Source organism: Theropithecus gelada, chromosome 20 (genome assembly GCF_003255815.1).
Source record: "Theropithecus gelada isolate Dixy chromosome 20, Tgel_1.0, whole genome shotgun sequence".
In the NCBI taxonomy this organism is placed as follows: Eukaryota; Metazoa; Chordata; class Mammalia; order Primates; family Cercopithecidae; genus Theropithecus; species Theropithecus gelada.
In genome coordinates this window covers 76,133,234-76,156,306 of record NC_037688.1, presented here as the reverse complement: position 1 = coordinate 76,156,306, position 23,073 = coordinate 76,133,234, and the positions used below count along the sequence as shown (strand labels likewise).

General features: G+C 39.6%; 1 protein-coding gene across 5 annotated transcripts in view; it reads left to right on the top strand.

The window, feature by feature from the left end:
* The window catches only part of RBFOX1 (RNA binding fox-1 homolog 1), a 1,702,422-nt gene that overhangs the window by 451,300 nt on the left and 1,228,049 nt on the right, over positions 1-23,073 (top strand). For 2 of the 5 annotated variants that reach the window (XM_025370438.1, XM_025370428.1), the window contains exon 1: positions 22,503-22,887. The exons of the other annotated variants lie outside the window; for them this stretch is intronic. In XM_025370438.1, coding sequence (XP_025226223.1) covers positions 22,843-22,887 — 45 coding nt within the window. In that variant the 5' untranslated portion in view covers positions 22,503-22,842. Of the gene's footprint in view, positions 1-22,502; positions 22,888-23,073 lie in introns of those variants that run through there. 5 annotated transcript variants of the gene reach the window in all.

Here is a 23,073-nt window from a genome sequence, read left to right as displayed (position 1 = left end):
ATCATATCCTTTGCACAGACATGGATGAAACTGGAAGCCATCATCCTTAGCAAACTAAAGCAAGAACAGAAAACCAAACACTGCATGCTCTCACTTATAAGTGGGAGCTGAACAATGAGAACAGATGGACACAGAGAGGGGAACAACACTCACTGGGGCCTGTTGGGAGAGGGTGGTGGAAGGAGAGCATTAGGGAAAAGAACGAATCCGTGATGGGCTTAGTACCTAGGTAATGGGGTTGATAGGTGCAGCAGTCCATCGTGGCACACATTTACCTATATAGTGAACCCACATATCCTGCACATGTATCTCAGAACTTAAAAAATTAATTAATTAAATTTTAAAGAACACTGGTCATAGTGGATTAGAGCCTACCCTTATGAATTCATTTTAACTTAATTAACTCATTAAAGACCTTATCTCCAAATAAGGGCACATTCTGAAGTTTGAGAGGTTAAGACTTCGACATACGAAATTTGAGGGATACTATCAGCCCATGACTGAGGTGTATGTAATTTATTTAACTATATTCCCATCCATGATCTTTCAGGCTAATTCTATTTTTTTTTGTGTGTGTGTATTTCTTCAGATTAAACAATGTCTTATCAACTAATCCAACCATAACACCCGCATGGCTGGATAAAACAGAAATGTTTTATTGTGATTTGGAATTTTAACTTTGTCTTTTTTGTTCAAAGTAAGAATGGCTTATGTCTCCCCATAGGTATAACATGATTTTGTTCTGACAGAAATCTTTAATGGAAGATTATTTTTTTTCTCAGTGGCAATCTGCAGATTAATGGGATAATTTTAGGTGAACTGAAGAGAATGGAGGGCTGTTCTGTTTAAGCTATCTTTGTGCTTACGTAGGGACAGTAATATCATCCAATAAAAGGATGTATGCAATTATATCAGCTTTGTGGTAATTATATGGATATTTTAGTTGTTCAGTACATTTAATTATGCTTTGCTAAACAGCCTGTATTAGCTTTCGGTGGGGCAAGCTTTGATTGGATTAATGCCAGGGACTTGTATGTTGAGTGTTTCACACCATGCATCTTTCTGGAAGCAAAGAGCAAACAAAAATTAAGAAAAAGGGTCATGATTACCATTTCCTTCTTTTTCCTTTTTAACTACATTTTTAATGGACAGTTCCAGAGACAGTTTCGTCCTTTATAAAATCCTTATATTAGTCATTTGAAAGAAAAGCAAGTAATATGTGGTTTTGGAACCATTAACCCAACACAGAACTCTAATTTAGAGTTAATATGTGGCTTCCTCCTCATCTACCTTCCCAGTCCTCCAGTCTCACTCTGGGAGGGGCAGAATTTCCAGGGACAGCCTGGTGCATGCTCTTCTGTATTGTCCCCTTTGCTGATACAGTTATCCATGTGCATGCTTATGCTTTTTAAAGGGTGGGCTCATCCTCTACCTTTTATTCAGTAACTTGCCTTTTTCACATGGCATGGTTATTATCCACATATGCCAATTATTAAAAATCTACCTACTCCTTTTACATAGCTGCATAGTATTCCATAGTATGGATGCATCACTATTTGTTCAGCCATCTTTCCACTGATGTTCTTTGGATTAATTCTTTGTTGGATTTGTTTATTTTTTTTTTCCTTCTACTAAAATAAGCATTGCTATAAGAAACATTTGGTATGTATTTCCTTCATTTTGGTACTCTCTCTTTCTGTTGGCTAAAATTCTCTGAAATGAAGTAATTAGTAAAAGCTCACCAATTTTTTAATTTTAACAAATATTACCGTGTTTTTACCCCTCACCCCTCCACACACACAAAATTGGAGAGATTTGAAGTCTTCCCAACACTATAAACTACCTGAACAACCCTGGATGTTAGCAATCTGTTAAAAAGTATTGAGTATACACATGGCACATTGTTGTTTTAATTTTCATGTTCTTGACTACTAATTATACACAAAATCTTTCCTCTTATATGAATTATTTATGTACAATATTTGTTAATTTTCAATTAGTTTATCTTTTTCTTATTAATCTAGAAATTCTTTGTATCTTAAAGCTGTTCACCTTAGCTTGTTAAACTTGTTATAAATGCATGCTATTATTTAACCTTTTGAATTTATCTACAAGATCCTATTCCACTTAAAAGTGCTTTGTGATCACTTTTATTAATACCTTAAGGAGCTATCCTTCCCCTCTTCAACTTTTATAAAAACAGCCTCTTGTAATACTTTATAGTTCTATGCTTTATCTTTAGGTGTTTAAATTTACCTGGAATTAACTTTTGCAAAATGAAGTATGAAATCTAATGTGCATTATTTTTCTTGTAAAGGGTAGTCAGATGACCTAATGACAACATTAATTCCATATTCCACTCTTTCTGTTAACTCGTATGTGTGCAAGTACTCACACACATCACAATTTTTGAACTCTTTATTAACTCGGGTCATAATAAACTATTTACTGTTGTAAATAATAAACTATTTATTTATTATGTATGTATTTATCATTTATTTACTGTTGTGTATTAAAGAGTTTTGCTTACTAATATACTTTAGTCTTGGCAGGATGCTATGAGAGGACATAGTAGTGATAAGAATTCTTTACTTTAAACGTTGGGCAGGTAACATTTGGGGTCAGAAGCTTTTCGAACTGATAAACTAGTTAGATTTGGTGGGGGATGGGGGAGGAGTGTAAGTGGCAGAAATCCGACCCAAGCTGATGCAAGCAAAAAGGAAGAGTATTGACTTTCAGAAAGGAAGACCAGGGGTTGCTCTAAGCTTACTGGATTCAGAAGCTCAACCAATGTCCTGAGCACTCGGTCTCGTTCACCATGTCATTGGCTCTCTTACTGCCATGTTTAGCTTGGCTCCACCGTTATGAAGTAGAAAGATGCTCACTAACTGCCCCAAGTTTCATCTTATTCCCTGAACAGCACCAGCCAAAAACACTGAATCACGTGGCCATCACTGAACAATCCTCACTGTTAGAAGGAGGTGAGTTCCTCATTGGCTAGACTAGCTCTCGCACCCTCCATGACCTAGGAGGTGGAATTAATCCTGCAGGAGACACCCAGCTTGATGGCTTATCCTCCCAGAGAGAAGGAAAGCCCCTAAGAAAAAATCAAATGCTGTTACCAGAAAGAGGGGCCGACCCTTTGGGAGGCTAAAACTAGTGAATTTCACTGTTCCTGATTAATGTGAATCAAATTCTCATGTTCCGAAAATTTTCTCCCATGGGGATGAAGGCAACTCTTTCATCGAAATGTGGGCCAGATTTAATTCCTGCATCTAAATGTTGGTATCCAGAGAAAAACAAATTAAGATAACAATGAGATACTATCTTTACAACTTGAATTGGCTAAGATTAACAAGTTGCTAATAGCCATTTTGGTACCACTGTGAGTAAAAAAAACCTCTCATATATTAATGGTTGGAGTGCAAACTGGAATAATCTTTGAAGAGCTGTTTTTATGAAAAGATATACAGCTTTTACGAGCAATGCTTTTTTAATGAATTAACTCCATAGCAAAAATATTTTCAGTTGGTTTGAAAATAGCTATGCCAATGCAGAAAAGTATGTCTGTGAAAGTCTTCTATGTGGCATTGTTTATAATAACAAAGTCATACCCTGCTCTAATGCATACGAGTAGTGACTGATTGTAAAATTGCTGTCTAGTTATGCACTTGCCTGACATTTGAAGTAAGGACAATTATACATTTTAAATTAATACCATTGTTTAAATATAAAGAAAACAGCTACTTAATGAAGATTTAGCCCTAACATTGCTGCTATAGTTAATTCTTCGCCATGATTCACCCTAGAGTGGTCAGGTCACCTCTCTTGTGCTTTGATTACACCTTCCATATGGATTACAGATCATATGCAAAACATTTAATTACTAAGCTACAGCATTAATCACTTGGCTGAATATATTTCACCTTTTCTCCTTCCTGCGATGTTTAAGCCAAGTTAACTGATAGCAGTATGTTAAAAACAGGTAGTACTATACAGCAGTAGGAGAACATAGCCTCCAGCACAGAGATGCCGGGGTCAATTCTGGAGCTATCATTTATTAGCTCTGTTGCCCTCAGGCAAATCACTTACTAGCTCCGGTGAGTCCATGTCTTCTTTTGTAACATGGTCATAATAAACACAGTTTCTCATATCTAGCCTGATTATCATGAAGTGTCAATACAGTACAGATAAGCCCTAAAGCCCTGGACACAAATGTGTAAACATTGTTCTTATGAAACTGCTAATTATTATTATTAATCTCCGTCTTCTTGTTTTTGTAAGATCAGGTGTTTACCCATGCAAAGTGGTTGTCTAAGACTATATAGATTCGCAGAGTGAGGCAGAGTAGGTTATTTGGAAAAAGAAAGTGGTGGAGTGAGGGTTTGTGGTTGTTATTGTTGTTAGTAATTTATTTCATAGGGAGAAGAAGGGCAGTCTCCCTGTACCTTTGTAAAGAAGAATACATAAAGACACTCTTCTTTATTTTGACAGTGTAGGTAAACCTGTAAGAGTTAAGAAAATAGCAGATTTGATACCACCCTTTACTGGTTATCTTGCATGTTAATGTCTGTCACCTTCTGTCTCAGTTCAGCAGTTAGACTCAGCTCGTGGGTTCCTACATCCCAATTTCTAAAATCTACGTAAGTAAAGTGGTGATAAGTTTACCTGCACTTTTAATGTACATTCAGACCAGAGTCTTCTCAGTTATAGATGTATAGGGGTGTGTGTGTGTGTGTCTATGTGTGTGTGGGTGTATTTATGTCCTTAAATTAAGCGCTGTTGGAACATGGCCCTGTATATTTGTTTCTGTATTGCCTGTGGTCGTTTTTGTGCTAAAAGGGAAGAATTGAGGAGTTGCAACAGAGATCATGTGGTGTAAAATATTTACTATACGGCCCTTTGCAGGACGAAAGAAATATTTTCTGATTCTTAATTTAGATTTAGACTACAGTTTACTTTAAGACACTGTTACATCAATGAAAAACTTGGAAACTATATACATTTTTTTGAGGGTGTGTGTGTGTGTGTGTGTGTGTGTTCTTTAAACTTTTAAGCTAATCCTTAGCTTAACCAAAAAGAAAAACTGGGGCTGGGCGCCGTGGCCCATGCCTGTAATCCAAGCACTTTGGGAGGCCGAGGCGGGTGGATCACGAGGTCAGAAGATCGAGACCATCCTGGCTAACACGGTGAAACGCCATCTCTACTAAAAATACAAAAAATTAGCCAGGCATGGTGGCGGGTGCCTGTAGTCCCAGCTACCTGGGAGGCTGAGGCAGGAGAATGGCGTGAACCCGGGAGGTGGAGCTTGCAGTGAGCTGAGATTGCACCACTGCACTCCAGCCTGGGCAACAAAGCAAGACTCCATCTTAAGAAAAAAATAAAAAATAAATAAATAAATAAAAGACTGGGTGTGGTGGCTCACGCCTGTAATCCTAACACATTGGGAGGCCGAGGTGGGTGGATCAGTTGAGGTCAGGAGTTTGAGACCAGCCTGGTCAACATGGTGAAACCCCATCTCTACTAAAAATATGAAAATTAGCCGGGCATGGTGGCAGGCACCTGTAATCCCAGCTACTTGGGAGGCTGAGGGAGGAGAATCACTTGAACCTAGGGGGTGGAGGTTGCAAGTGAGCTGAGGCTGCGCCTGGGCGACAGAGTAAAACTCTGTCTCAAGAAAAAAAAAAAAGGATTAAGGATTTTAAAAAAATTGAAATCACCCATGGTTATAATATTCTTGAGTACATCTTAACATCATTGGTTTGTTTTTCAAATATTGTTAAATGCTTACTATATTCCGGTTATAGTGCTAGGTACTTTCCCATATGTTATTTAGTTTTAGAATCCTCTCAGCCACCACCTGAAGTAGTTGCTATTAAACCCATTTTACAGGTGAGGAAGCAGATGTTCAGGAAGATTTAAATAGCTTGCCACATTTCTTGAAACTTTCCAGAGCCAGAATTCAACCTTAGATATGTATGAATTCAAGCTGATGCTTGCTGGGCTTAAGACCATTGAACACACCCTCTCTCCTCTGTCCTTCTGACAATTCTACAGGCAGAATATCACAGGGATGGCAAATAGAGGGATAAAGAATGTATGTGACATGCACCCAAAGAGTCTCCAGGCCCCTTTTCATCCTTTCAATCATGTTTCTAAGGTATTTTGAACTAGGCAAGGCTGTCTTAGAATAATAGCATGTTGTTCAATGTGGACATTACTCAGAATCTGGCAGTACAACTATAGAAGAAGTGAAGAAAAAAGTAAAATCCTCTCATTGATTTCTAGGCAGAGAGGTGCAGAAATCCAAAGAGTCCTTATGTAGGAATAAGTGTTCTCTCTCTATGTCAATCTTAATATAACTAAATGCAGCAGATTTAATCCTTTCTATAATTTAATAATTTGTATTAATTACACTTAATGAAATATAATAAATTAATTACATTTAATGAAATATAATAAAGTTTATTTAATATGTTAATTACGTGTAATGTAACATAATGGGATTTTATTTAATATCCTAACTACATTTAATGTAATGTAGTAAAGTTTGCTTAATATATTAATTACAGTTAATGTAATATAATAAAGTTTACTTAATATATTAGCTATGATTAATGTAGTATAATAAAGTTTACTTAATATATTAATTGCAGTTAATGTAATATAATAATGTTTTCTTAATATATTAATTATAGTTAATGTAATATAATAAAGTTTACTTAATCCATATTTAATACAGTTGAATTCAATTAATATGTATTATGTGGGTTAATATACGTACAGTGTTGCAACAACACCAGAACTTAGTTTACATTAAAATAGTGATTATTTTTATAGTATTGTTATTTTCACAATTATTTATGTTACTGTTAAGTAAGATGACGTATGTTTATGTCCAGGCAAGGTGACTTTGTAGTAGCTGGGTTTTCCAAAGTGTCGTATTTTTATCCCGTAGAAGTATACTATGCTGAGACACGAGTTCTTAGCTGTAGAATAAATAGAGCTGCTTTTGTAGAACATTAATTTCGCTCAAAGCTTTTGGGGGAAAAATGTTGCTTCCTATGAAAAGGAAACAAATATACAGGAAATAGGCAGCAAGTGTACGTGCAATTTTTAAGAGAAAGCCTGAGACTTCAATCATCCTGTGTGACATGCCATTGGACTCCTCCATCTATGACTCTAGAGCCTCTAAGGGTAAGGATTAGACCTCATCTGCCATTAGGTAGCGGTACTTAAGTGGCAAATTTTGCAAAGCAGTAAATTATAATACTACTCAAAAGTGGTTTCCATTTTTGTAATATTATTATTAGAGGTGCTGGGTTTGATAATGCTATCTACAGCCCTTTGTTGATACTGTAGAATATGGTCAATACAGGGTTAATGGGAAAATCTCAGAATCTGCTTTCTTTTTAATGTTTCTAATGGTCATCTTAGTGCCAGAGCCTCTTTGAGAGTTAAGAGAAAGGAATTACCAAAGAGAGAGAGTCTATGTATCCAGGTCTGGGAGATGGAGGGTTTGGGGGAGGATGGAGTGGGGATGGTGATTTTCCTCTGCACAGAAATACTTTCTTGCAGTCAGCCCTTTACTGCGCAGTGTGGGATACAATTCTAACACCTCCAATATAATGGCAGGAGGAGGAATGGTTAGGAACATTGGAGAGGTATTTGGCCTGTGTCTCTTCGTTATAAAGGGCTCACAGTTTACGTTTTTGACTTTTTCACCAAATAAAGGCTTATAGCAGGTTACCCATATACGTTGGCAGAATGGCAAGGCTACTTTCATCACAGAACTTTAAGCTTGTGCCCCACTGCTGGGCCATACTGCCTGTCAGGCCCAAATTAATATCTTTTACAAGCCCCAAAACGATGTTGTAAAGAACACAATTATAGCTTAGGACGTTGCCATCTGTGGTGGGACATTTCAAACAGAATTAAGTCTAGAGATTATGAGTGACACAGCATTGTCACTCAAACTGAAATTGGTATAGCACCTTCTGTTTTATTCAAAATTCTAAAGGGAAATTATTCTGCCACAAAAATTCTCATCTGTTAAGTAGCTCTTAAATGACTTTTTTTTTTTTGCCTTTGCAAAAACAAATAAAACCATTTTATTTGTGTATGCATTAAAACATTGAAATGTTGAGCCTAGATTTTTAAATGTGTACTGATTTTGGCTTCTCTTGCTCAGTCCTCTTTTCTACTTCTCCCTACCTTTTTTATTTCTAATTTTATTTTATTATTATTTTGTAATCTTTTATTTTAAGTTCAGGGGTACATATGCAGGTTTGTTACACAGGTAAACTTGGTTCATTCTACAGATTATTTTGTCACCCAGGTATTAAGCCTAGTACCTACCCACCAGTTATTTTTCCTGATCCTCTCCCTCCTTCCACCCTCCACTCTCAGATTGGGCCCGTTGTGTATTGTTGCCCTACCTTTTCTTAGGAACCAGAAACCCCAGGCATTGGAAGTGGTCAAGGCATTTTTTTGCTTTGACCCCTGGGAAGGTCTTTTCTTAGTGCACAAGCAACAAGAACTTCAGACAGAGAATATATGATGCTGCATTACAACCTGAACCAATAGAGTTCTGTCAAAAGAATATTGAAGAGATCCTGGTAGAAAAGAAAATAGAGTCAAGAAAAAAGAAAGTGCAAGAGGAAAACATAGAGAAGTAGAGGGAAAATAATGTAATGCCGCCAATCCTAATAAGAGTACTGAAATCGTTGCCTCTCACAAGCCAGTGACGTTCTCGAGTTACAACCAAGGTGTGGGATTCAAATGATCCTACTGACAATCCCTTTGGAATGTCTCCAGTTGAAGCCTGACCTATCATTTATTTAAGAAACCCACATAGACAAGTTTTCTCCAAGTTTGAGCTGGATTTCCTTCTTTGGTTGAGCACCAGATGAGGAGTTGGCCTGATTTTAAGGGCCATGTGCACTATGCGAAAAAGAGGTAGCTTTAAAAACAAGACAAACACTGGGTGAGATGAGATGCAAATGCTCAGAGGTGTCTCAGAACCCTAGAGGAAATGCACGTTCACATCTCCCGTGTCAGGCTCGTTCACTGCTTCGATAGCTGGTGGAATCACTGGCAACATTCACATTTTTTCCTCCTCCTGTTTTCTTACCTCCTCATGTTTTAGTTGAATGCATATAAGTTGAGTAAGATTAAAAAGTGATTCTCAGAATCGGAACTTTGAGCTTCCTGAAAAAGGAATATTTAAGCATGTCTGTATCCCAGAGTACCATCTTATCTCACGGGCTCACTAAGTGGGAGTTAGGAATCCTACAGTTCTCTCCAAGACAGATAGGATGGTAGATTTGAACCTTACAATCCTATATTGTATTTCATGGAGACCAATCTGTTAGCAGGTAAAGAACTGCCATCTTCCTGGTGATAAAGGGTTTATGATGTTAACTGAACTCGCATTCTGGACAACAAAGTAACCCAGTGTCCTACTCAAACTTGATTCATAGTTATCAAACACTCATTAAGTATCTACTTCGTGCCTGACAGACATTTATTTAATGAGAATGCTTTGCCATTGTATCCTCCTTCATTTAAAATAGAGTGTATAGAAACCCGATTTAGCTACTGCCTCTAGTTGAAATTCCTGCATCCACATAGGGCTGGCTGTTTGTTTTAGAGAACATGTCCCTTTATGTCCTGTCTGGATAGGTGGAAGGTGAGTATGTTTAACAAGTAATATTTGATCCAGGCATTTACAGTAATAGTTTGTTATTGCTGGAATTGGACCATCTCAATTCATTTTACTAGGTGTAAACTAGTCATGGATATTAAACGTGTGACTATATTGATATATGAAAGCTTAGAGATGGCACAGTTTTATCATCAGTGCCTTTATTCAAATGAGTTTTAAGAGTTGATTAGCAACTGCATTCTATTATGTTGGTTTGGACATGAATAGTGCAAATATATCAGTCTTTCTTTTCTTCCAAGATCACCTTCAGCTCTCTATGTGCATAAATTCCAGTTGGCCTTTAGCCTCTCCTCCAAGTACAACACCTATCTATCCAGTTGCCTCTTACGTAACTCTTTCTGGAGCTTCCATAGCCCCTACCCAACTTGATGCGGTAAAAATGAGCCTCTTTTTTATCTGATGCCCCTGAACCTGGTCATCTATGCCACCATTTAGTCAATAACTTGTAACAGTGATGTAGGAGTTGGCCTTGACTTTTTGACTTCTTTTACCCTTGTTTTTATTTTGTTTAACACCCTCACTTATAGATATCTTCTAGTCTTTCTTTCAGTGAGTCTTGTCAATTCTATTTATCAAATGTTTATCACATCCTCTTTTCCATTATATCCTTACTGCTGTGTCTTTGTGCAAACCCTCATCATCTTTTAGGCTAAGATACAATAAAATAATCTTCCAGTAGCTCTTCCTGCTTCCAGTGCTCCTTTCTGCACATACCAGGGTAGCCTTCCTAGCACTGACTCTTCCATTTTCTTATAGAGGAATTAAATCTAAATTTCTTGGCATGACACAGGGGCCCCTGTATCATCTTACCTGTGCCCCCTTTCCCTGCCTGATCTTTAGACCTCAACCCTCTCCATCAGCTCGCCCAGTCACACCTCTGCACCCTTGCATAAGCTGTTTCCTCTGGTTTGAATACCTTTCTCCCCTGACTATTGAACAAACTGCTATGCATCCTTTAAAATCCAACTCAAGCGTCATCACCTTTTGAATTTTCTGAAAGATGCCCATTGCCTTTAGTTAGAACAAGAGGCATCCTCTACCAAGTAGATGCATAGCACAATTTATTCTGTTCTGTCACCTAGTACAACAATTTTACTACTAGTTTCTGTTATAGTACTTGTTTGTTATTTTCCTTCTCCAATAGACTTATTCTGCTTTGTATTCTCCAGGCCTAAAAGAGTTCTGGAATGCAATGGGCATTCATGTAAGTAATGTTAAAAGAATAACTCCATCAATTATATTTCTGTGACATTCTCAGGTAGGAAGATATCTTTTTGCTTACAATTGGAAAAAAAAAAGGAAAGAAAAGAAACAAAACCTGTAGTGGCAGAGAATTTGTATTTCTGTTAGCTCTCAGTGTTAGGATTGCATTTCTGACAGGCTGGCCCACCAGCTATGCTTCATGAAAGACCATGAGCCACAGGGAAGAGGTTTATTCATCTAAGCATTGGGGTATTTTGCTTTTCTTCAAGGCAAAGGGATCTGGAGACTCCTTTGCAGGCTGGCCATGTCTTGTGCAATCCCAGCTGTGTCTGGAGATTCTAGCAGGGATGCGGAGTGTGGTTGGGACTTCATAGGAAGTCGACTTGCATCAGAAGCACATAGGGAAAGGGAAGGGAAATAGAATGAAGGAAGAAAGCTTTCAGCAGCCAAGGTAACAACTTCCCCCGTCTCTGTCCGGCTCTGGGGCCAAACAGACTCTTGTTTCTCTTTACCTCCTTGTTTCCCCACCTCTATTCCTGAGTTCTTTTCCCATCACCCCTCATTCCTTCTCTTTATACTGTTTCACTGACTAGTCATCAGACTCTACCAGCAAATCTACCCAGCCTAGCCCTTGAGTTTAACCGTTCCATCCACTTCTCAATTCCAAATTTCTTGGAGAGACTCTGATTTGACCAGGTAGGGGCATGTGTCTGACCCAGGTCCCTGGACAAGGGACTGATGAAGGCAGGGCTGTGAGAGAAGCAGTTTCTCTAAGAAACCCTGCAGCGTTAGGGAGAAATGATTGGTGTCTCTATGGTACACATGTTGGAGATGGTGGCTGCACGTCCCTAGAGCCATCCCTAGAAGACGGCTTCCTTCTCAACCTGTAAACCCTGAGTCAGGGATGCCCCCAAGCATGGGAGATATTGACCTCTTTCTGCACTTGGTCCAAATCAAATCCAGTCGTTGTTATTGGGAGTCTTGTTGCATCCTCTTGTTTCCTCTGGGAGGTGACATACTGCTTACATCTGTGGAGTGAGCAGATTTGGGGAAAGTGCGAGTCATCATCTCTCTGATGACGTTTTATTCTCTTATTCTCCAAACTCTGTCCACCTTCTTTCTTTTTTTTTTTTTTTTTCAATGGAGTCTCACTTTGTTGCCCAGGCTTGAGTGCAGTGGCACAATCTCGGCTCACTGCAACCTCCCCCTCCCGGTTCAAGCAATTCTCCTGTCTCAGCCTCCTGAGTAGTTGTGATTACAGGCATGTGCCACCATGCCCCACTATTTTTTTGTATTTTTAGTAGAGATGGGGTTTCACCACGTTGCCCAGGCTGGTCTCAAATGCCCAACCTTATTTGATCCACCCACCGTGGCCTCCCAAAGTGCTGGGATTATAGGCGTAAGCCACTGTGCCCGGCCCAGTTTCTTATTTAGGACCCTCAAGGGAGAATTGTTGTAAGGAAGATAGCATGATCATGTAGGGATATCTCCAAGCGAAACTCTTCCACCTTTACAAGATCTTCGGTGGTATAACAGATAGAAACACCCATGTTTGCCTATGTACCTCTCCCTATGTACCCCTAGTCTTCTGCCCTGGGACCCCAGGATGCCCTGCAACACATGGAAATAAAATTTCCCACATGCCTCTTGACTCTCACAGCTCTTATCCTGAATCTTTTTTTTCTAGCCCTGCCTACTTATCTATTTTGTTTTCTGGTGATTAGTGAACATGGATCACCCTCCGAGGCTTTTTGTTGGCAGGGCACATGTCTGCCTTATTTTTGTAGTTCTGTAGTGCAAATCAGACGGCAAGTGCTCAACTAATCCTTGAACGAAACAAAAGAAAGGAGTCGATTCATGCAGTAATGAATGCTGACAACCCCAGCACCTTATTGAAGGTATTTATCTCCATTGACTCACCCTTATCTCATCACAAGGCTATTTCCCAACCAACAGTTGCAAAAATCTGTCATCTTCTTGTTTCTTATCTGTCTCCCTCACTAGAACATAAGCTACATGAGGGCTCTTGTTTTGTTTATCCTGTTGACAAAAACCATAGCTTCTGTTTATTTTTATTTGGTTGATCTTTATTGCAGAAATAAAGACCAACCAAATAAAAATAAACCGAGGCTATTTATTCAGAGCTTGCTATAGCAAGAAGTCAGCCATCCTCACTTGCGTTTTGGCAGAAACTCAAAGGCAGGCAGAGGAGTAGGAAAATTTTATAGTAGAAAAATAAAGGAACAGCTTCAGATATGGCCTGGCGAAAGGGAGAGGCTGTTTGTGTGGGGAAGCTGCAGATGGGCCAAGTAGGAAGGGATGTTCCTTGTGATTGGTTAGGGTGCATACTTGGCTTTCTCTGGTTGGTTCTAAGTTGGAGGTGGGGACAAAAATTAGGAAAGCTGACAGTTATGAATGGAGACCTGATTGTTTCTGAGCCAGTGGATTTTTGTTTGGCTTCCTGGACCAGTTACTAGAGATAGTAATCTGACTTCCTTGAATCGTGCCTTGTGGATAGCAGGCTGGCTTCCTGTAGATAACAAGCTGGTTTCCTGGGCTGGTTGCTGCAAACTGTGGGTCAGATTTCTCTTTTTCTACATGGTCTGGCCAGTGTCCATTTGTGTATCCTTGATGGGAGGGAAAATTAAAAAGGAAGGAAAGAAGGGAGGGAAAAGGATGGGGACATCATAGTACTGTTATCCAAATTTTATTATCCAGATTCTATTTGAAATGCTTTAGTCCCATTTTGATGTGAAGGAATAGTAACTCATCCCAGAGGGGACATGGCATATGTTTTCAGGACCCTTTCATGATATCCCATGGTCCAAAGCTATAACACAGCGAAGAGGAAAAATACTCTTTTCCTGTCAATTGGCCGAACGGGAGCCAAAGGCTTTTGAGGAGGCACTTAAAGAATTTTCAGTTTGCAATTGTGCAGAAGCTGTTGTTCAGGTAATTTAACATTGATTTTAGTTTAAAAGGCAATTAAGACAAAATGGGCAGCCACTAGCCACTTATGTTAAATAAGCTTAGATTTAAATTGCTCCTCCTCATCACCACCTTTGTTTTCTCTGTCTGGGCTGTTCTGTGCTAATTTAGCATGGGATGGTGTAGTGCCCCAAGTGGGGAGAAAGAAGTTGGCCAAAAATTATTCCCATGGTGAGATGAGTTCCCTTTCATACTGCTGCTGGGAATATGGATTCATGTAAGCTTCTAGGATTCTGGTTCCTTCGATCTACTTAAATACGGTGCCCACTTTTTTGACTCATCGGTTTCACTTCTAGGTATTTACCCTGAGATAAGGTACAGAGAAACTCTCACGACATGAGGGACAAGAATGTTCATTGCAGTGTTATTTAACACAGAGTAAAAAGAAACTGTGTATCATTAGAGTGGAATACATAAACTGATCTTGTAAATTTTTTGTCCTTACAGCAGAAAATGTTCATGATATTCATGATACATTACAAAGTGCAAAAGATGAAGGCAGCTTATACAGTAACATCCCAATTGTGTGCTTGTAATGTTTCAGTTATATATGCAATGGAAAATGTCTGAAGTGGATAGACTTCCAAGAAAATAGTACTTGGAGCTCTCTTTGGGTGATAAAATAATGTTACCTTTTGTGGTGCTTTCTGAAATTTCCTAAACTTTCCACAATAAACACTCATAGGCTTTATAATTATAAAACACATTGAAAACCATGTTTGTTGTAATGCTATTAGAAGAATATTCCTGTCAGCAGTGTGCTTGATTCCTGCCATCTCAAAGATGAGGCTATATATGCATGCTAAATTATGAGGAGGTGGCATGGATATTCAGTTGCAATAATTCTGTTTCCTGCTTAAAGGAAGTCTTCTAATCTTCAGGAATGAGGGTCATTCACCTGGTCTTTGTTTAAATTTGTAAGGTGAACCATTTTGTAGAGAATGCTTTGAAAATATGCCCAGGTGATTCATGCATTTGTCTATTAGAAAACGTGGTCACTTACCAGCAACCAATATAGAGCTAATGGGATTCATTTAGAAATATAACAACAAGTCCACTATAAATCGTATGTTCTCCCATCTCAATATGCTTCATTAAGCTCACCTTTCTTAATGTAACTGGATTATTAGGTGTCAGGACAAAGAAAATCAGTAGGTCCTAGTGTTCTAATCCTGCAAAGTTTCAATGTGGTTGCTATGTAATTTTATTTTTTTAGATGGAGCTTGCTTTGTGCTTTTCTACAGGAAAATATTTTCAAACTGGTAAAGAAGCAATATTACTGTATTGTGAGGCACAGCTCAGTAGGTCATTACCATAACTTCTAGCAGAAAGGATAATCTACGTCGCATTTTACTTCAAGGATAAGATTGATTTTTATAAAAATCTTTAGTGCATTGAGGCTTAACGTCTTTTTTTCCCCCTATGAAGAAGCAATTAGATGCTGGAGTTTTCCAGAAACGTTAGGTGGGCATAAACCAAACCTTGATGCTTTTCTTTTTGGAGGTTTTATCATCCAGCATTTGAAGAGAACAGGCAGTTCCCAGGTGAGAAAAATGTTGTTGGTACAATGTCAGTCATCGACACTCACATGGCTCGGGGCTCCACCCTTTTCCTATATTTACGTCTGTCAGAAAAATAAAGAAATACAGGAAATGACAAAGGAGAATGTAATAAGCACCTATAATCTCACTAGCAAATACTACTCATTTTGTATGATTTCTTCCAGGGGTGTGTGTCTACACGTATCCATAGAGACATACACACTCACTTTTTAAAAATAGTAAATACACATCTTTTACACTTAAAGCAAGACCTATAGCTGTACAGGCACACCTTGGAGATACTGTAGGTTCAGTTACAAACCACCGCAATACAGTAAATATCATCATAAAGGGAGTCATACTATTTTTTGTTTCCCAGTGCATATAAAAGCTGTGCTTTTATACCGTACTGTAATCTATTAAGTGTGCAGTAGCATCGTGTCTAAAAAACGATGTGCATACCTTAATTTTAAAAGACTTTATTGCTAAAATAAAAATGCCAACAATCATCTGAGCCTTTAATGAGTTCTGATCTTTTTGCTGGTGGAGGGCCTCGCCTTGGTGTTGATGGTCAGTGTGGTAGTTGCTGAAGGTTGGGGTGACTGTGGCCATCTCTTAAAATGAGGAAACAGTGATGTTTATCACACGGACCTGATGGTATTTGACAGCATTTTACCTAATGTAGAACTTCTTTCAGAATTGGAGTCAATCCTCTCAAACTTTGCTACTGCTTAATCGGCTAAGTGTATGTCATATTCTAAATGCTTTGTTGTCTTTTCAACAAGGATCACAGCATCTTTACTAGGTGTAGATTCCATCTCGAGGAACCACTTTTTCTGCAGATACATGAGAAGCAACTCCTCATCTGTTAAAGTTTTATCATGAGATTGCAGCCATGTAGTTGCATCTTCACGCTCCACTTGTAATTCTAGTTCTTTTGCTATTTCCTCCACATCTCCAGGTTCTTCCTCCTCTGAAGTCTTGAACCCTTCAAAAGCATTCTTGGGAGATGGAATCAACTTCTTCCAAACCCCTGTTCATGTTGATATTTTGACCTCCTTCCATGAATCTCGAATGTTCTTAACGGCATCTCAAAAAGTGAATATTTCGTAGAAGGTTTTGAGTGTACTTTGCCCAGATCTATCAGAAGAATCACTGTTTGTGGCAGCTATAACCTTATGAGATATATTTCCTAAATAATAAGACTGGAAAATCAAAAGTACTCCTTGATCCATTGGCCGCAAGAACCTATGTTGTGTTAACAGGCACGAACACAACACTTATGTCCTTGTCCGTCTCCATGAGAGCTTTCTGGTGACCAAGTGTGTTGTGGATGAAGTGGTAATATTTTGAAAGGAATCTTTTCTTCTGAATAGTAGGTCTTAATAGTGGGCTTAACATATTCAGCCAACCATGCTTTAAACAGATGTCCTGTTCCATTTCTAGAGCATAGACAGAGTAGATTTAGAGTCATTCTTAAGGACCCTAGGAGATTCAGAATGGTAAGTAAACCTGGCTTTCCATTTAACGTTACCAGCTGTGTTAGCCCCTAACAAGAGCGTCAGCTTGTCCTTTGAAACTCTGAAGCCGGGTGTTGACTTCTTTCTGTCTATGAAAGTTATAGATACCATCTCTTCCAAGAGAAGACTGTTTTGTCTACACTGAAAATCTGTCATTTAGTGTAGCCGTCTTTGTCAGTGATCTTAGCTAGATTTTCAGGGTAAGTTGCTGCAGCTTCTCCATCAACACTTGCCATTTCACCTTCCACCTGTATGTTACAGAGACTGCTCCTTACCTTCAGCCTCATGAACCAACCTCTGCTAGCTTCACACTTTTTTTTTTTTTTTTTTTTTTTTTAGCAGTTTTCCCATCTCTCTGCCTTCATAGAATTTAAGAGAATTAAAGCCTTGATCTGGATTAGGCTTTGGCTTAAGAGAATGTTGTGGCTGGTTTGTTCTTCCATCCAAACCACTAATACTCCAAACCAGCAACAAGGCTGTTTTGCCTATTATTAGTGTGTTCAAGGGAGCATCACTTTTACTTTCCTTTAACAGCTTTTTCATTACATTCACAACTTGGCTACTTGGTGCAGGAGGCCTAGCTTTTAGCCTGTCCCAGCTTTTTTTTTTTTTTTTTTTTTGAGACAGAGTCTCTCTCTGTCACCTGGGCTGGAGTACAGTGGCATGATCTCAGCTTACTGCAACCTCTGCCTCCCAGGTTCAAGCGATTCTCCTACCTCAGCCTCCTAAGTAACTGAGATTACAGGTACCTGCCACTACGCCCAGCTGAATTTTTTTTTTTTTTTTTTTTTGTATTTTTAGTACAGACAGGGTTTCACCATTTTGCCCAGACTGTTCTCAAATTCCTGACCTTGTGATTCATCTGCCTCAGCCTTCCAAAGTGCTGGGATTACAGGCACTGTCCCAGCTTTAGAAGTGTCTTCCTCATGAAGCTTAATCATTTCTAGCTTTTGATATAAAGTGAGAGGTGTGTGGCTCTTCCTTTCACCTGAACACTTAGAGGCTATTGTAGGGTTATTCACTGGTCTAATTTCAAGATTGTCATACCTTAAGGAATGGGGAGGCCAAGGAGAAGGAGCGAGCTGGGGGAACAACCTGTCAGTGGAACAGTCAGAACACACACTGTCTTTATCAATTAAGTTTGCCATCTTATATGGGCACAGTTTTTGGCACCCCAAAACAATTATAATAGTACCATCAAAGATCACTCATCACAGATCACAGTAACAGATTTAGTAATAATGAAAAGATTTGATATACTGGGAGAATTACCCAAATGTGATACAAAAACATAAAGTAAGCACATGCTGCTGAAAAAAAGTGTCACCAATAGACTTGCTCAGCACAGAGTTACCACAAAACTTCAATTTGTACAAAATGCAATATCTCTGCAAAGCATAATAAAGTGAAAGACAACAAAATGAGGCATGCCTGTGTGTGTAAAAGTTTCATACTGTATTAGTCTGTTCTCACACTGCTATAAAGACATACCCGAGACTGGGTAGTTTATAAAGAAAAGAGGTTTAATTGACTCACAGTTCCACATGGGTGGGGAGGCCTCAGGATACCTTCAGTTAATGTAGAAGAGGAAGTAGACACATCTTACATGGCGGCAGGTGAGAGGGAGCCAGCAAGATCAGGCAACTGCCTTATAAAACCATCAGATCTCAGGAAGCTGAGGCAGGAGGATCACTTGAGGTCAGGAGTTCAAGGCCAGCCTGGCCAACATGGTAAAACCCTGTCTCTACTAAAAATAAAAAAAATTAGCCCAGCATGGTGGCACACATCTGTCGTCCCAGCTACTCAGGAGGCTGAGGCAGGAGAATCACTTGAACCTGGGAAGTGGAGGTTGCAGTGAGCTGAGATCCTGCCACTGTACTCTAGCCTGAGTGACAGAACGAGATTCTGTCTCAAAAAAAAACAAATAAAAAAAAAAAAAAAGAAGAAGAAAGAAAAAAAAAAACCATGAAACCATCAGATCTCATGAGAACTCACCCACTATCATGATAACAGCATGGGGGAAACTGCCCCTGTGATCCAGTCCCTTCCCACCTGGTTTCTTGCCTGGACACGTGGGAATTATGGCCTTTTACAGAAAAGAGTTCACCAATCACCAGTCTAGACCAGACGCGGTGGCTCATGCCTGTAATCCTAGCACTTTGGGAGGCTGAGGCAGGCGGATCATTTGAGGTCAGGAGCTAGAGATCAGCCTGACCAACATGGTGAAACTCCGTCTTTACTAAAAATACAAAAAATTAGTTGGGCGTGGTGGCAGGCGCCTATGATCTCAGCTACTCAGGAGGCTGAGGCACAAGAACTGCTTAAACCCAGGAGGCAGAGGTTGCAGTGAGCTGAGATCGTGCCATTGCCCTCCAGGCTGAGCGATAGAGCAAGACTCTATCTCAAAAAAAAAAAAAAAAAAATCACTGGTTTAGAAAAATGGGACTCAAATTGATAATAGTGTCATCTCTAGGGAAAGAGGGAGCAGACTAGTTTTTACCTGAGGTTGAGAGCTCCTTTTCTTCTTTTAGGAGAACACTTATGTATTGGTTTTATGCTTTTTAAAAAAGTGATACATGTGTACATGCATATAACATATGGACTATAATATATACATACTTTTCATTTAAAACAAGTTATATGTATATACGTCATATGCATGTAAAGGGCCACATAGTAAACATTTTAGACTTCCTGGGCCATTTGGTATCTCAAAGACACTCAACTCTGCATTTGTAGATGAAGGCAGTCATAGCAACCCATAAACAAATGGGCATAGCTGTGTTTCAATAAAACTTCATTCATGGATGCTGAAATTTGGATTTCCTACATTTTTTACACATCACAATATATTCTTCTTTTGACTTTTAAAAACTATTTAAAATATCAAAACCATTTTTAGCTTGCAGGCTATATAGAAACAGAGAATGGCTGAGTGCGATTCTTGGGCTGTAGTTGGCTGTCTTCTGTTTTGGACTGTTCCCCGTACATTCACAAATATTTATATATCTACAGAAAACCTATAATATTACATTAGTGCATTCTCTTTCAGAAATGGTGTCATAAGTGTAAAAGTCATTTAAAACTTGTGTTTTTATCTCAGCAATTTATTTTTGCTGAGAAATATATGTATATATATTTGTACTTTGTCGTGTATATCTTTATTTCTATTCCTACATATTCATGTCTATATGGCGATGGAGGTATTCATATGTGGCTTTATTTGATTCTTTTCACTGCTATATAGTATTCCATCATACGATATGCCATATTTTTAATGCTAGATGGGTATTTAGTCTGTTGCCTCCCCCCACAACCCCATCCTGTATCACAAGGAATAGCAATTATACCCAAACCTATCCACTAACTTATCCTGTGCATGTTTTTTAGGACAGATATTAGAAGTAGCACTGTTTGATAATAGGGTGTGCACATTTTCCATTTTAATAGGTACTAGTAAATCAGCTTCCAGAGTGACAATATCAGTTTACAGTGCCCGTGGGAGACTCTCCTGCCGTTCTTGGTTTGGGAGGTTGCATCACTTGCTGTTTTACTTATGGGGTGGGAGCAAGGAAACAACCTTCTCTCTGTATCATCTTGCCTTGTAGCTACAGCTGTAAATGTGGGCCTTCATGTCCCTTTGGGTGGCTGCAGACATGGTTTTAACTCTTTGCTGTGCCCCTTGTTCATGAGAATAGCAATTTATATCAATAACCAGGTCTGGCAACATCTGCCAAGGTTGTCACACTCCGTGATTAAATGGCCACATGTGCTGAGAACACGGAGACAATGGGGTTGTAATTAGGGCTTGCTGTCTCTCCATCAGCCACCCCCACCACGCGTCCCTTCCTATAACCTTGCTTTTGTGAACTGATTTGTGAATCAAATTATTCCACTGAGGATGCCAGTGTGTGCTGGGATGATAATATTACTCTATATTTGTGAATCTCTGTAATTGTACAGGGTTCTGGTTAAGCAAAAGTCGAAACACCTTTTTGCCATTTTACCTGGTGCTGTTGGAAAATGTGTCAGGGGATCATACTAGATAACATTAGAAGTTAACTTTCAAAATAGTAGGCAGTAGAGCATATTCTTCATGGCATCATTATTGTGAAATAAGGTTTTACCTTATGGTTATCTCGGCATCCTTTAAATGCCACCGACCCTCTAAGAAAGGCAGGCAGAGAGAACACAAATAGAATTTTCTTAACTCTGCAAGGAGAAAGTTAAACACTGTGCTAATATCATATTAAAAACACGCTTAATGCACAGAAGAAAAAAAATCCCTCCTCGTTTTGTTCCCAGTGTGACAAAGATGGATGATGGTTACATAAGGAATTGGCATGTTCAAAAAAAAAAAAAAAAAAAAACCTTGAAATATTGCCTCTGGATATGGAGTTGTAACAAATGTGAAAATATTTGAAAGATTTATTAGCATTTTAAAATTTGCTTACCAATGCATAAAATCCTAATCAGTTGTGTACAAGGCCTTTAACTCAAATAAAGTATCCAAGAAGGACACAGGAAGCCAATGAATATTTCACTCACTGTTGATCAAATATAGGAGGGATATATGTATATTAAATTTTCTTCCCCATTTAGATCCTTCCAATTTAAATAATAAGTGCTTGAGGTAGCAAAGCCATCTTAATGAAGCTTGCAGTTCTAAATGTGAAGAGAAAGGAAAAACAATGAATTAGTTTTGCTACATCCAAAAGAGTCATTTCCCCAGTCAATCAATTTTTTGGTCCCTACCAAAATCAGCACTTAAGCTGAGGATAGCTAGAACCTGTGTAACTCATTCCTATTAACAACAACAACAAGAAAAAAAAAAAAAAGTGAAATAGATCTATGAGGACTTCTTGGGAAAATAACAGGAAAATTACTTTGATGATATTATTATTCAAGGTAAACACATTTAAAAGGTGATCTCTAAAGTTCAACAGAGACGACAGTTGTTTTCCTCCTAAAAGCAGGCTGAACCCTCAGCGCATTCTCATTTAGTACGTAACGTGGAAGAAGAGTTGAGATCCTAAAGCTTCACTCCTAAAGTACAGCTGCTTCTGGGAGATGAAATAGGATGAAAGCCTAGCTGTTTGGGGGCGGGAGGCGAGATTGGGAGCGCCGTGCTGGGGTCTTCGATTTTTTACTAGTGTTTGTAGGTGAAGTAGCATATTGGAAGTCATAAATACTGTCCCGTGGACATTTTGAATAATGCAGAAGTAGCGTAAGTAATTGGGAGTGCTTATATCCGCCTTTAGACATTTGATTGCTCGTGAGTTAAAATTGGTTGTCAAGTGCGGACTCAGGGGACCGTGCAAGGTGCCCTATTCTGTCATGTGGTACATATTTAATGCCTGAAAGAACAAGGGAAGGGACACGTGCGGGAGAGAGAGGGCAAGCGGCGAGATACCGCCGCCAGCTTGCAGCTTTGCAAGTGCTTCCGACCCGTGGGGGCGGGACCCACCCAGCCCCAGCATCCACCGCCTTCCCTCAGCTGCAAGACTTTGCAAAAACATTGGGCGTCTAAATTGGCGAGCATTTTGGAGCGGACAGAGGCCAAGGCCGGCCGGGGAAGCCGGACCTGGGCGCGGGCGTCGCGGTGACCTCCCTTTGTGTGCTCCCGGGTGTTGATTGCCTCCTTGCACGGGCTGCTCGCTCTCGCGCGCCCGCGCGCTCGGGGCGTTCTGCACCTGCTGGCGGCCGTGCCAGGCAGCCCGGGCGAGCGAAGGCGCGCGGCGCGCACGACAGATGACTGGAGTCATTTACATTGCTAGCACGTGGGTGCCGTTTGCTGTTGCCTCGGACTTCTCCCGTGCTGTGTTCTCTCGGTGAGGAAACAGGAGGCACTTTGCAGCCGACAATGAAATCTTGGCAGCTAATTGCAGTCGTGGGAGATGCCCTTCAGGTAAGGCGAGCGAAGAAGACTCTAAAACACTGTCAGGGAAGGAGAGAAAGAGGGAGGGAGGGGAGACCTGGCAGCTTCTGCAGAGGCTTCCTGAAGCCCACTGAGTCCGCGGGAGGGGGTTGCAGAGGGACGGGGGCGGGCGACAGGGGGAGGAGTGTGCAAATTGACATTTTTGGCTGCCTGTGG